Source organism: Serinus canaria, chromosome 1A, assembly GCF_022539315.1.
Source record: "Serinus canaria isolate serCan28SL12 chromosome 1A, serCan2020, whole genome shotgun sequence".
Lineage (NCBI taxonomy): Eukaryota > Metazoa > Chordata > Aves > Passeriformes > Fringillidae > Serinus > Serinus canaria.
In genome coordinates this window covers 47786035-47800605 of record NC_066314.1, presented here as the reverse complement: position 1 = coordinate 47800605, position 14571 = coordinate 47786035, and the positions used below count along the sequence as shown (strand labels likewise).

Below are 14571 nucleotides of genomic sequence, written 5' to 3'. Positions count from 1 at the left end.
CAGGGTTTATGTGAGCTTGTGCGGTTTGGATACTTGGGGTGGGATGCTCTTCCATTACCAGCTTTGTAGTTGCAGTTGGTGGCTGATGAGGGAGGCTCCTCTGGGAGTTCAGTGCATGTGGGGAAGTATCCACTTTAGTTTCTGCATAGAAAAACATCAGCTTATGTGTATTGCCAAATACCATGGCATCCTGCCTATTAAGGTGGCTTCAGACTGGGTCTGTCCCTCTGGGGAGTGTGGAAGGAAGCTTCCTCAGCCATGTTGGCTCTGCTGAGTCAAATGGAGGGTCAAATGCCTTCTGCATCTGTAGAGCCCCAGGTGCTTTTCTTGGCATTTCCCTGCTTCTCTTCAGTTCATCTAGTTTTATGCCTCTGTAGAGGAAGTAGAGTCTAGTACTTGGACACGAGAGTTGTTCTGGTGTTGTCCAAACTCCAGATTTCAAAGTTTGATGCTGTTACCAAAGCACTGCACTAGCAGCATAGGTTGAGAATGCTGCCTGGATCACAGTGCCAAATTTTGCTCTCAGATTTTTCTACCCTGTTCCCTGCTCTCAATCCTCCCCCTTTCCAGGCCACTCACAGTTAGGTGTCAATTTTTTTTCCCCTTCCTCATGGTTGCCCTGACCTGCAAATTCCCCCAAGACAGGTGGAAAGATGAGGGAGGAGCATGGAAATGGGTCTCTGTTTTTGTCAAGGTGTCAGTGCTCTGCTTTTGAAATGTCATGGCTGAGGGATGACAGTTCAGCCACAGCATCGTCCCCGTGCCAGCCCACCTCTCATCTTCCATCCTGCCTTCCCTTCCAGGTCTTCCTGCACGAGGCCACCGTGCGCCTGATGGCAGGGGCCAGCCCGACCCGCACCCACCAGCTGCTGGAGCACAGCTTGAGGCGGCGCACGCCCCAGAGCAGCAAACAAGGTCAGCCCTGGGGCACAGGCAGCGACCCACTGCATGTGGGACTGGGAGGGGGCAGCGCTTGGACAAGGTGTGGGGGCATAGATACAACCTGCAGCGTCTTCTGCTGTGTCAGGATAATGAGCTGCCATCAACCTGTGGCTCAAGGCAATGTTTCGGCCACGTTCTCTACAAGCTAGCTAACGTGAGCTGCGAGCCCTGGGCTGGAGGTGTTGGCCAGCAGACTGGAAAACATTTGCCTTCATGAAGCTACAAGTGCACAGCTGGGAATTCTAAAGGGAAGAGCCAAAAGATGAAGGATATAAGGGAATGGGAAGCATGAATGTCAATGTTGGGTTGAGCCCTAGGAAGTGAGCTGAAAGGAACTGTCCCTGCAGAAGACAGGACTGACAGTTCCTACCTGATTCTAGCTCAGTGTTCTCCTCTGCTAGCCTAAAGGCCCTCAGGGTGCCCCCTGCTCTTGGCTCAGCCAGGGGATGCCAGCCAGAGAAGCCTGTGGCAGTTGAGGGCCTGTGTGGTGGGGTTTTCTCATGAAGGTGGTAGCTCTGTTACGAGTTGTCTCTTCACTGTTTGCCCATAGGTGAACTGGACACGTTGCCGGGCCAAAGGGAGCGAGCCACGGCCATCCTGCTGGCCTGCCGCCATCTCCCCCTGTCCTTCCTGTCCTCACCGGGCCAGAGAGCGGTGCTGCTGGCTGAGGCTGCCCGCACCCTGGAGAAAGTGGGGGACAAACGCTCCTGCAATGACTGCCAGCAGATGATCGTCAAGCTCAGTGGGGGCACGGCCATCGCTGCCTCCTAACGCCGGCGTGGGTTCCCTTTGTGCAAAGACAGCCTGGTTGAGCATCAGCCTGGACTTCCCCTTCTGGACCTTAGAAAAAGTGCTAGGTTAGGGCTGTGCTGGTGGGATCAGGATGGGGTGGGAGAGGGAGGGAGGGTTTTGGGTTTGATTTTTTATTTTTTTCTAACTTGCCCCAGGTTTAGCTTTACTAGCTTCCTTGCTTGTTCTCAGGCACTGCAGCAGGAATCTGTCTAGTTGTGGTTTTTGTCACTATGCCTGGGGATGTTGAGAAGCGCTGCCCTGACACAAATCACCCGTCCCTGCTTGGGAGAGAAGCCCACAAGCCCACGGCATAGAGAAGTGGCACACCCCGTGTCTGTCCTCAGGGGTATTCTGTTCCTTTTCGAAACAGCTCTGCAGAAAGGAAATCTCTGGGGAGGGCAGAGGATCTGTTCAAGCCTTGTCCCACGGGGCAGCTGGGGCCTAAGGCTGTTCCCAAAAGAGAGGGGAAGGCACCAGCTTTCCTTGAGTTGTGTGTCAGGAAACTGAAGCCCCCTAGACCCAACTTACCTAGGTGCTCTGGGAGTATCGCTTGGGGCCAGTACTGCCTGGAAAATATCTCTACAGTTTTTATACAGGTTTTTTTATAGGAATGTGTGTGGCTTTACAAAAACATGGGGAACAATGCAGCAGATTTCCCTTCTGCTTCATGCGTCTTTTCCTGTGGTAGCTGCCTCCAGTTTTCAGCAGGGGGTGGGTTTGTGGCAGACTGCAACAAGCAGAGCCTCATGGAAGACCTTGGTATCCTTGGTCATCTGGTGCTGGGTGGCAGCAGAGGTGGACATGCAGTGCCCTGCACTTGGCATGAAGGGTGAATGCTTCTCTGGTGCCTTTTCGTTGATGCAGAAACAATTTTTAGAAACAGTTTTTTTATGTTACTCAACTCCCAGTCCCAGAACTTGTCTTCAGGTGTCTCTCCTTACCTTCTCTAACTGCTCCACAGCTCCTGCAGGATTTGGGAGGCACTGGTTTAGGGTGCAAGTCTCCCAGCTTTGTTACCATTGCTATTCTGAGCAGTTTGACTTGCAGGTGTTGAATTGCCTGTGACTTTCCAGGAGTGGGAGGTGGATTTGAGACAGGGAGAGAACGGTTTGCCCTCTTTCTCTCTGCCTTTCCTGTTGCATTTCTCCAAAGAAGGGCAGAGTGGTTGCCCTCTCACATCTGCATATGTGGAAACCAGCATTTGGCAAGTGGGCATTGCTGTTCCTCCATGTGTACGGCCGGCATGTTCTCCATGTTGGCAGCTTGAAGCATTTAGATACAGGCAGCCATCCAAATCCATCCTGTCCCAATCAAGCCTGTACTGCCCAGCTCCTGCAAACTTGGACTGTTTTGCAAGAAGCTTTTACATGTATCCAGCTCTTGCAAAGAAGCACGAGCTTCTTCAAAATGAGAGGAGAAAGATAGGGGCTTGTGGTTTCCCTTTGCACAGGGTCTTCTGGCATCTGGGAGGGCCATTTCATGTGCTCCAGTAATTGAACACAGGTAATGCTAGTCCTGGAGTTGCCTGGCTTCTAGGAGATGGAAACTGGGGCCGGGAGAAACCTGTCTCCCAGCAAAGTCTGTTCCCAGTGATCCTGGTCTGTAGCTGTGGACAAAGGCTTGGGGACCAGGTGTTTGCCTACCTCCCCAACTTTATTTGGGGAATAGCTGGTGGACACCAGCTGCAGTAGCCAGTACTGTCCTACTGGCTGGGGTGTCCCTTGCTTCCTGGAGTTGGTGGTTGGAGGGGGGATCTCATTGTTTGAGGGGAAGAGGTCGCTCTCAAGAGTGTCTGATCAGTGTAGGGAACACATTGGTGGCAGCAACTTCAGCTTTGAGCAGGTACCCTAAGTGTGCAGAACAGCTCTTAATTTGTACACATTTTGATCGCTCATTGCCAAGTTCATGAGCTTACCAGTGATCCTATTTTGGGGGAGTAAATTGCCTCTTCCTGATTTTTTTTTCCCCTCTTCTGTGGCTCTCATGCTGTCTTCCTTGTCAAGGAGTTTTTTTCCTAAAATACAGAAACTCCTTGCCTGTGGCAACCTCTGAGTTACCTTGCATTTCTCCAGGTCTGCGTGCAGCATGTGGGCAGTTCTGTGCTTTGGTAAAATGGGAGGTAAGGCTTTGGGAAAGCAGTGATGCTGAGGTTTCACTTTGCAACTAATGGTAGTCTGAGCCCTGGGAGCTGGGCTGCAGGGAGTACTGGCTGGGCCAGGAGCTGGGAGAAGCTGTCGGGCTGAAACCCAGGTAGTGAATAGCATGAAGTACCAAGGGTCCTAGCATGGCTGGTATATCTCTGCCCCCTCCAGAGTGAGGGATCTTTGCCCTGTTTTTTTCTACACTGTTCAAAAATTTGCTGTCCATCTGTCCCTACAACTTTTTTTATATGTGTGTGTATATACTGTAACTTTTTGGTTTGTGGGTGGGAGGAAATTGTTTTATGGATTATGTGAAGAAAGTCTATTTATCCACATGGAGTTCAGAGTAGGGATGGTTTGTGATATGAGATGCAACTGGTGGTGGGGAAGTTCCCCAGGGAACATATCTGCTGTCTGAAAACCCTGTTCCAGGGCTTCTGAGCATCTGTTACCTAATAAAGATGAATGTTACCACCACCTCCCACCTGCCCTCTTTCTCTTAGCTCTATTCATCCCACCCAGCAGCTGCTCTTAAGCAGAGGTGAGCTTGAAAAGTCCTTTAGAGACATAAAACCTCAGAGGCGCCTTGTGAAGCTGTCAGTCCTTTGTCTGGATGACCTAGAGAACAGAACTGTACCGTTTGCAGTGAAAGTCCCTTGGAGGAGCAAGTGTGGTGTCTCCATGCTCCTCTGGAAGCAGCTCAAGAGGATGATGGCTCGAGCAGAGCCAAGCATGGTGGAGCTGGGCCAGAAGCCTGCAATTCTAGGAGCTTCTCTAGGGGAGGAAGGCTGTTACCTGACCTTGCTTTAGAACAGTGTCCTTTCGCTCCATCTCTTTGTTTCTCTGCTCCCCCTGGTAAAACTCTGTCAGAACCATTAAACTTCAGACAGAGGAGATCTGTTTTTCATGCAGCTGCTTGAAGGGTTTTGCAGTTGGCCCTGTAAGCTGTGTTCCCACCATGTCCCCCAGTGCGGGGGGTTCCCCGGGCCCTGTGGAGCAGTGGGCTTTGAGCGCTGCTGCCCCGGGGCAAGCTTTTGTGTGCAGTGTGAAGTTCCCCAGCCAATTCATGCCAAGGCCATACAGTTTAATGTGTTATTTATTGACAAGGTGGAGCGTGGGGCAGGGAGGAGGCTGGGGAGGGCGAGGGGCTGCTCGGGCTGTGCAGGCAGCATGGGGGGCGGTGCTTTGAGTCAATTGCTCTTCCCCTCTCCTCGTCAGAGAAGCCGGGTGGGGGTGCCGGGCCCCAGCAGGATCTGGTCCCAGTCTGTCCAGCATTGGTCCCCATCCCCTGAGCAGGGTAGGGCCAGTGTGTCCCTGGCTCAGCCTCTTCCGGACGTGGGCTGAGAACTACTGAAACTTGTCCGGATGAGTCCCCAGCGGGTCCTCGATGGTGAAGTGCAGCTGGCAGTCCCCATCCCTGGGGCCAGGAAGGACGGCGCTCTCTCTCTGGCCAGCATCGCAGCTGGTGTAAGTCCTGTGATGCTGTCCTGCGGTGGGCTGCCCCCGATGGCAGCAACTCCCGCGTGAGGGGCAGCCCCAGTCCCCGCTGGCACCGGCCGTCAGACGGTGACCTCGGTCTTACTGTTGGTGGCGAGGTGCCGGGAGTGCTGCCCGTACAGCGAGGTGGAGGGGCCGAAGGCCTCGGGTGGCCCCTCAGGGCGCAGGGTGGCCAGGCCCGGCCGGTGGGGGCCGCGGTGGGGGCCCCCCTCCCAGCCCCCCGGGAAGGCCAGACCCCCTGGCACCTTGGGGCCCTTGGCCTTGGGCAGGGGGCAGCCCTCGGCCAGCACCGGGGTCTCGGCTGGGAAGGTCAGTGTGCTGGCAGGGGCTGGCTCCAGCCCCCCGAACCGCCTGTAGAAGTCCTCGGTGGCGCTCTCTGTGGGAACAGGGTGCAGTGTCACCCCTTTCTGCTGGCACGGGGGACCAGGCAGGGTGCAGTGCTGGAGAAGGCTGGGATGGGGCTGTAGGAGGGATTCTGGGTGCTGAGGGAGGGATGCTGGCAATGAGCAGTGCTGTTGGGAGATCCCGGGGAACCGACTGCTGGGCAGTGCAGAGTGTCCATGTGGATCCTGAACCCTGATGGGGTGGGCAGTGCTCCAGGGCTGTGTGGGATCCTGGGTGCTGGTTGACTGGGAAGTGCAGTGGATCCATGGGGGGCCCTGGGCACTAACTGGCCCAGGCTGGGCAGCACAGCTGGCTGGTGGAGTGGCAGAGGAGCAGCAGAGGTTCTGGAGCGAGCAGCCACCCCAGGAGCATTGGGAAACTGGGATGCTTGTCCTGCCTGTGCCCCTTTGTGAGCCCTGTGCCCCTCCTCACTTGGTTTCTGGGGTCAACAGGGTGCACGTCCCCAGCCACCATCCCACCCCACACGGCAGCAGCACTCACCTCCAACCTTGAGGGTGGTGTAGGAAGTGTAGTCCGGGGCCGAGAGGGCCAGGCTGCTGGCCAGCGGCAGGCGCTTGCCGTGGCTGTGGGACCGCCCCAGTGAGGGGGCAATGGTCACTGTGTTGTTCAAGGGTGGCTTGTCTGAAAGGGCAGAGACGGGTGGGGGCTCAGCCATAGGCTGTGCTCTCTCACTACCTTTATTCATGCAAAGGAACTTATTTTTCCCCACCACACCAGTGCCTTACCTGTGCTGTTTCTGGGGGGGCCCCGGGCCAGCCCTTCGCTCAGCGGGACCTGCACACCCCCCATGAGGCTGTCCATGTTCTCAGAGGGGCTGTGGCCTGGCTGCTTCAGCAGGTCTGTCAGTGTCCTGGAGAGGGGGTGAAGGGCTGTTAGAACAACATCCTGCTCCCCTGGGACCCCTAATTCGTCCCAGCCCTGAACTCCATTCTGAAGGCAGAGCTAAGCAGCCTGGGGCTAGGAAAGAGCCACTGGGAGCATTGCACCCAGAGTGTCCCCAGGCTTTTGCAGCCTGGGCTAACAAGTCTAACAGCTAATTGGGATCTGGCTGGGGCTGAGCCCTCCCAGAGCCAGGAGCATCAGTGGGTAAGTGGTGAGGGAGATGCATGGCTTGGAGCAGGCTGCAAGGGTATAATGAACTGAGGCAGAGGAAACTGATCTGATGGAAGCTGGAGCAGCACCTCTGGGATGCTCCCCTGGAGCGAGAGCCTGGTGGAACAGGGGAGAGGAAGCAACACCTCCACTCAAGTCTCTTCGAAACAGAGAAGACCCCAAGGAAGGGATTAGAGAGGCCACTTGTGCCCCTTTGGGGAAGGAAATAAACTAGTGGCAGCCTCTGGCGCAGGCGCTGTCTGTGCATAACACCCTCCTTGTAAGTAACAGCATTAAACATTAAACACCATTACATAAGACAGAGCCCTATTTCGTTTAACATTCATGGACAGAGATTCTGCAGTCCCACCACAGCGCGCTGGCAATGCCAGAGTGAGGCATGCTGGTGGTGCCAGAGCAGGGCACACTGGACATGCCAGAGTAGAGCATGCAGGCAGTGCCAGAGCAGGGCACGCCAGCAATGCTGGAGCAAGGTACACCAGTGCTGGTGGTGCCAGAGGAGGGTACAACAGCAGTGACAGAGGGAGCACATTGGCAGTGCTGGAGCAGGACCTAGCCACGTGCCACTGCAGCCTTTGGCAGCAAGTCCCAGAACAGGATGGGATGCTCCTTCAGGCGTAGGGCTTTGTGATGAGAAGACACCATTCCCTCTGCAGAGACCATGACTGCAAGAGTGCAGGGGTGTCCACTCAGGGCTTTTTTTGGCTCGCTAATCCCCAGCTCACTGTCAGCATGCCTTGCGCCTCGAAGGCTCTGGCTGGCTCACAGACGCACACCGTGAGCTGATGGTTAGCGAGTGGTTGGACGATAAAACAGCAGATTAAACTCAACATGCATAAATGCAAATTGGAGAGGAAGGGGGGAATCCTGACTTGGTAGATGTGTCAGCTCATGGCACCAGAGTGCTCAAAAACCTAGTGAACATGACGCTCGGAATTTCCAGGAAAAGCAGTGAGAACAAGGAAGAAAGCAATTGATTGTACCTGGGGGATGCTTCTGCTTGTGGGGACCTGAGGGAGCCTGTTCCCTCCCAGTTTGGAATCAGTCAACATCACAGGGAAGGGGCAAGAGCAAAGCTACAAGGAAGGGTCACTTGCCCTGTGGGTTAATTTCACATCATTCTTGGGAAGCTCTGTATAGCAATCCCTCTGGGATCACTTAATCTCCAGAAGGGCCAAGAGAACCCTGATAGAGCTGAAGAAATTGAAACGAGCGAGGAACAAACCCTGGCAGCTGACCAGCTGGAAGGCAGCTTGGTGGAAAAGGGCCTGGGGATGCTGGTGGACCATGAGCCAGCAGAGTGCCCTTGGGACAAAGGCGCTGAATGGTTTCCTGGTCTGCTTTAGGCAAAGTGTTGCCAGCAGGTCTGAGGAAGGTGATCCTTCCTCTCTGCTCAGCACTGGTAAGGCCACACCTCTGGAGTGCTGGCTCCAGCTCAATACAGGATGTACGGGAGAGAGTTCGGGAAAGGGACACAAAGATGGGACTGAAGCATCTTTTATATGAGGAGAGGCTGAGAGAGCTGAGACTGTTCAGCCTGGAGAAGAGAAGGTTTTGGGGGATCTTATCAGTGTACGCTAGTATCTGAAGGGAGGGTGCAACAAGGACGTCAAGCTGACAAGAGGTGGCAGGTGCAAACAGAAATGGGAAATACTGTTTAAACAGAAGGAACAAAACTTTTTTTTTCCTGCAGGGGCAGTTAAACGCTTGACCAGAGTTCCTGGGGAGACTGTGGCATCTCCATCCTGCAGCTATTCAAAACCTGCACCTTCCCAGGAACTTTCCTGCAACAGACGGACCCAACCAGGGTTCAGGCCATGGATGCTGCAGTCAGAGAATCTCTGGGCACAAGCCTAGGCGGGCAGTGGGCTGTGCCTAGGCAGGGCAGGGGGAGGCAGGGCCCCCAAGGCCATGGGTGTGGGCTGTCAACTTGGGGAGCTGCCGGCCTGTCAACTCCCACCTTCCCTGGGGTGCACTGCTCACCAGCCCCTCCCCACTGGACGCTGCCTGCTCTTGCCTGTCCCCGGGGCCAGTGCTCAAACAGGCTTGTTTCAACAGGAAGTCCGATGCGATTTGACCTATTTTTAAAATTATGTTTTCTTTTCCTCGGGTCTATTTATGAAGCTTGAGCAATCCTTTATCTATGACCTCTCTCCACATAAATCTGTCAATGTTCTTTCTCATAAACGTGCCCTCTGCTTGGGGTATGTGGACAATAATGATTAACAACAATGGCTTGTGTTTTGCTAAGGTGAGAAGCACTCACGAGTCCCCAGCACCACTTGGATTCACTCTACCCTTGCACCACAAGTAGTGCTACTGGCCAGGGCTGCCAGTAGGGCTCTCAGGGACTGCACCCCTTCCCTGGCTCATCCCCAGGAGATGCAGTGCAGGGAAGGTGGACATGGAAGGTGACACTATGGAGGAGTTGTTGTCTCACTGAACATCACCTTGGGAGTTTTGAGCCTCAGTCTCGTTCTGTGGCTGGGGGGCTTGAGAAAGGTCAAGCCACATCTCCCTAGGTCACTTGGTGGTCTGCAGCACCAAGATGGATCTGGAGTGCAGATGGAGGAAGGGAAAAAAGAGCAGATGTAGCTTCAGACCGGCAGTATTCATTTGCAAAAAGTCCTGATGAATGGAACTGCTGAGGCCTCCATCCACACTCTGGACATGGATGCAGAGAACGTGAGGCTGTGTGTGCAGGTGGCTTGCCACCCAGCTTGCCTGGGCGTCAGCTGGGCAGGCATGCAGTCACCACCATGGCGAGCCTAGTTCTGCTTAAGGTGCGACAAAGATGCTGCAGACCAGCCTAGTGCAAGACCTGAGACCGAGTACAGCGGCAGATCCAGAAGCAATAATGATGGAGGCCAAGAGATCTTCACAGCAGAAGCCATGCATGAAGCACTCAGTGCTCCTGATCCATCCCCAAGGGATGTGCTTGTGTGGGAGCAGGATGCTGACCTGGCACGGCAGCCCAGCCCAGGGCCTGACTCACTTTTTGGGAAGCCTAAGCCCCATACCTGGCAAGCCCAGTAGGAGAGAGTGTGCAAATCCTAGCAAGGGGACAGGGAGCAATGGGGGGAGACAGGAGCACAGCCTCCAGGAGAGAGGAGAGATAATGAACTGACAGGGTGAAGTGACATTGCCATGAGCTGAACCCTTGGTGGGGACACAGAAGGTGGCAGCCACTGGATGAGTGGGGTGATGAGGTTTGGAGCAGAGGTGCAGCATTGCAAGAGGCACAGAGCATGCTGCAGCCACAGGTGAGCATCCTAGCTGCTCACACCACCTCTGCGCCCAGTGAGAGCCTCATCTTCACCTCCCAAGGGAGACATTTCCCACAGCTTATAGCGTGTCTGCCCAGGGCAGAGGTGCCCATCCATGCAACTGAGCAGCACAGGCACTGTGGAACACCTGCACAGTGGGGCTGGTACACTCAGGGATGCTCAGGAAGGCGTGGGGTTATCAAGGTGTTTTTGCAAAATGGGAGTTGCAGTGGTGGGTTTTGGAGCTTGGGCAAAGTGGAAATGAGCATCCCCAAACATTACATTCAGTCTAGGGACAGACCTCCAGGTCTCCTTCCCTACTGGAGCTGGATCCTCTTTCATCCCCAAGAGAGCCAGGGCAGCACGTGATAGCACACCACGCTGCCTGCAAACGCTTTTTTAGGTCTTCACCACTACCTGCTACCATGGACATCAACTGCCGGCATGGCCCTGGACTCGAGCATTGCCAGAGAAACACAGAAACACAGCTAGAGGCACAGTGGGGCCAAATTTGGGGACCCCAAATAGCACAGGGAGACCCAAGGAGTGAAAAGCCAGAGTTGAGCACTCACCTACTGCAGCTGCCAGGGGACCTGCTCCTAACAGCTGTTTTGCCCCTCTCCAGAATCCCCCCTACTCCCTCAGAGGCGGCTCCTGCCCAGTTCTTCCCATAGGGTTGTTCACACCAGCTATAAATTTGCAATTCCCACCTGGGAGGTTTTCTGGGAGAGGTCCGGGGCACATGCTTGCTCTCAGTGTAATGGGCACAGACAGATCCTAAGGTCCCCAAAGACCCAACGTCCTCAGAGATCTGGGGACTGAAGAAAAACACAGGCAGGTGTTCCTGACTCAACACAGGGTTTGGCCAGGCTAAGCGAGTGCCGGGGACAGATGCCAAGGATGAGCCTAGCAGGAAGGAGAGGGGATTGCAGGAGCTGCCATAAGGTCCTGCAGGAGGAAGGCGGATGAGGACGGGAGGACAAACCAGGTAGCTGCAGTTGCTTGAGCACCTACGTCCCTGGGTGGACCAGCAGCCAAATCCATGAGGAAACAAAGACATGTTGGAGATGGCCCAGGTGTGGGGGTCTCAGGACAAGCTGGACACAGACTCAGGTGTCTCCATCAGAGGGGAGCTAATGGACTTTTTGCACCTGGTCACTCTTCTTGGGTTTGGACCAGGACCAGAGCCATGACAAACAACATCTGGAGGTACAGAAGTGGTTGACCTTACACCCCAAGAGAGAAACCTGCAAGCAGCAGCAATGGGAGCTGTCCAGGGCAGCACAAAGCACTCCCCAGGAGCGGAAAAACCCTGGCAGGAGGGAGGGACAGGAATGGAAATCAAGACAACCGTGCAACAGGGAGCTGGCCCAAGGCCATGATGCGGTGCCCAAGGAGCAAATGAGAAGCTCCTACCTGAGGCGCCAGGAGAGAGGCAAGGTGGCACTGCCCATGCCTTGGAACATGCGTGGGTACAGTGGAAAGGCAGGTAGAAATAGCCCTGCTGTCTCAGAGGCACCAAGATGAAGCATATTCCCCCAACTGCCCAGGCACAGTGGAATGGAGGTGACAGTATCCCTTTTAGGATGCCATGTACCCAACCTTTGGCACTGTCTCCAACAGCCCAGCACCCAGGAAGTCATGTCAGCCTGGAGTTTTGCCTGGTTCCCAGGGCTCTGCACCTGATGCACCACTCCTGCCCTGCCACAGCTTTCTACCCACCATGCCTGAGAGCTGCTCAGAACTTGCACTGAAGGACACAGGGCACAGAAGAGGGCAAGACTTCTCCTTACTTCTGCAGTGGTGGAGGTGCCCTTCTGATTTCGTCCCACAAAGGTGGATGAGAAAAACTCGTCTTCTCCCAATTTGTATGCTAGTGCCCAAAAGATCTGTGGCTTTATGAAAATAGGCACCTATCTCTCCAAACTCAGTGGGAAAATTCATGCTTGCAGGAGTTTAGAGGGAGCGGGGGGACCAGGGGAAACACCCAGCTCCAGCAGCGCAGAATTGAGGCTACCCACAGAAAACAGCCCCTGGTGAGTGGCAGCAGTCCCACCAGCATCTGGTGGTGGGAGAAGGCAAATACCCAATGGCAGGGGATGAGGACATGGCTCTGGGTGTCCCAGGGTCTGACCCCTCCCCGAGCACAGTATCTCCTTTCCAGGAGATGGGGGGGATGACCAAAAAAAGACGCGGCGGCAGGCGAGTGGAAGGGGATCGGGAGGCTGGTGGAGGCCGTATTGATCCTGTCAAGGTGCCAGCACTTCCTCAGGCAACACGGGGGGAGGCATGGGCATGGAGCAGCAGACAGCCAGGCTCTCTGCCAAGGTGGGGGCACAGCATGGATCCCCCCAAAACTGCCTCTTGTGTCTCAGGAGAGACCTCTGACCCTCCTCCATGGCTCAGTATGACCCTCCTCCAACCAGGGGTGATCAGTCTCTGCTCCCCTGGATGGGTGCAAGAAGTATGATGGGTCTGGATTTGGGGTGCAGCACCCAGTGGCTTCATAAGTCCCAAATGGGCAGGGGAAAAAGGGTGCTCCAGGAGAAGGAGAGAGTGTATTGGTGCTGGGGGTTGCAATCAGGACAGTTGCCTGATCATCCTGATGAAATCATTTCCACCAGCCCTGCTTTTCCTTTTTTTAAAAGCTAAAATCTCTTAACAAAACGACATGAAAATGTGTTTCTCTCCAGGCTTGATGCCCTCACCAGGAAAATGCAAAATAGAGCCCCAGAATGGGGAGAGAAGCATGCACTGGCAGCAGGAGGGAGAGGGGAAGATGCAGCAACAGCCACAGCAGCAGCACAGGAGCTAGGGGAGATGCAGGGGGTCTCCAGTGCCCAAGTGTGTCTGACGCCTTGACCTTCCCCCTGCCAGCCCTGTGCTCAGCCCCACAGGCAGGCTGAAAAGTGGGGGTTGGAGCCACTGGGCATGGGCTTCAGGAAGAAGCTGCCCAACTTTCCACTGGAGGGTGTGCTCCAGGGGGTATAAGAGTGTGGACGCCCCCTGCAAGGGCAGTGTCCCACGCTGGTGCACAGAGCAGACACCAGGGCACACCCGGGCACACGCATACATGTGTGCGCACACATGCACACAGAGTTGGCGCAGCAGCCACGGTGGAACTGTCATTGCCACCTCGTCTCCCCCAGCACTGCAAGCAAGGCTGAGATCAAGGGGACTGCAGTCCAGAGTCACCTCCCACACAGTCAGACCTGGTCTCACCTTCCTGGGACATTGGGAACCACACATTTGTTGGGGGGGAAAGCCACGTTCTATAGCTCACATGTCACCCACCCCACTGACTGGTGGGTTGGCACTCCTGAGCCAGGGACATGCCTCCTCAAGAGACAGAGCAGGTCATTTTGAGAGGAGATGGGTGAACAACCACCCCTTCTCGTGGAGGCTGTACTCGCTGCCAGCCCTCCCTACCAGGTTAGTGTGCTACAGCCAACCCACCCCCTGGTGTTTCAGCATGCTGGACAGGGATTTTAGGGATCACCTCACCCTCTTGGCAGTCCCAAGGAGTCTATGTAATCGGCTAGGAACATGAGCTGCCACCCTTGGGGAGATGAAGCAGGGAAGGTGGGGGGACTGGACCCCTTTACCTGGAGACGGTCATCTCTGTCTGGGGACCCTGTGCCTTCTCCAGGCCCAGCTTGGTGAAGATGCCCACCAGCACCATGATGGCCACCACACCACAGATGATGTAGACGATCATGTTGGTCTTGTCACGAGTGGGGTCCTCGGGGGTCTCGTCCACCCGAGCAGGCGGCTGGCCCGTGTTGACCCAGTTGGGAGTGTCGTAGTTGGAGCAGCCACTCTGGTCCAGCCGCCCGGGCTTGAACTGGCAGCAGAAGCGGTACCCGCAGGTCCCGCAGCAGTACTGGTAGATGCCGGCGTTGCAGTTGAACGGCGGGTCCCACTGCCCCATCACGTCGTAGTACCCGCGGCAGCGGTCCCCCCCCGGTGGTGCCGCTCCGGTGGGCGCGGGGACCGTGGTCTCCGGCGGCGGAGCCTGGCTGCTGTTCCCGCTCTCCCCGGGCCCCCCGGTGCTCGGCTCGCCGCTCCACACCCGGCCCGGCTCCAGCAGCACCAGGCAGCAGATACCCACGACGTAGCTCGGCTCCATGCGCCCGCGGCTCCGGGGGGCCATCCGGGCGAGGAGACGAGTTAGAGCCGCTCGCCCGGGACCGGCCGCATGGCCGCCGAAGAGCCCCGATGGAGGAGAAACGGACTGGGGAGAAGGGGGGCGTAATGGAGGGAAGGCAAAAAAGGGTAGAAAAAAAGAAGTGGGTGAAAAATAAAAGTGCGAGGGGACGTACCCCCTCTCCGTTCCTGCCCAGATCGGCCGACAGGCAGAGATTCAGAGCAGGGGGCGAGGCGGGCGGCATGGGAGAGCCGCCGCCTCCCGCCGG

At 55.8% G+C, this 14571-nt stretch overlaps 2 protein-coding genes across 2 annotated transcripts in view; one reads left to right on the top strand and one right to left on the bottom strand.

Moving 5' to 3' along the window:
* The window catches only part of SREBF2 (sterol regulatory element binding transcription factor 2), a 25011-nt gene extending 20659 nt beyond the window's left edge, over positions 1 to 4352 (top strand). The window contains exons 18-19 of the mRNA XM_050983291.1: positions 804 to 915; positions 1493 to 4352. Of these exons, the coding sequence (XP_050839248.1) occupies positions 804 to 915; positions 1493 to 1713 (333 nt within the window). The 3' untranslated portion in view covers positions 1714 to 4352. The remainder of the gene's footprint in view (positions 1 to 803; positions 916 to 1492) is intronic.
* On the bottom strand, positions 1948 to 14571 carry SHISA8 (shisa family member 8). The gene is made up of 4 exons (XM_050983297.1): positions 13762 to 14571; positions 6503 to 6627; positions 6258 to 6398; positions 1948 to 5748 (listed from the first exon to the last, which is right to left on the bottom strand). The coding sequence occupies exons 1-4, from the start codon at positions 14307 to 14309 to the stop codon at positions 5435 to 5437; spliced, it is 1128 nt and encodes a 375-aa protein (XP_050839254.1). The 5' UTR covers positions 14310 to 14571; the 3' UTR covers positions 1948 to 5434.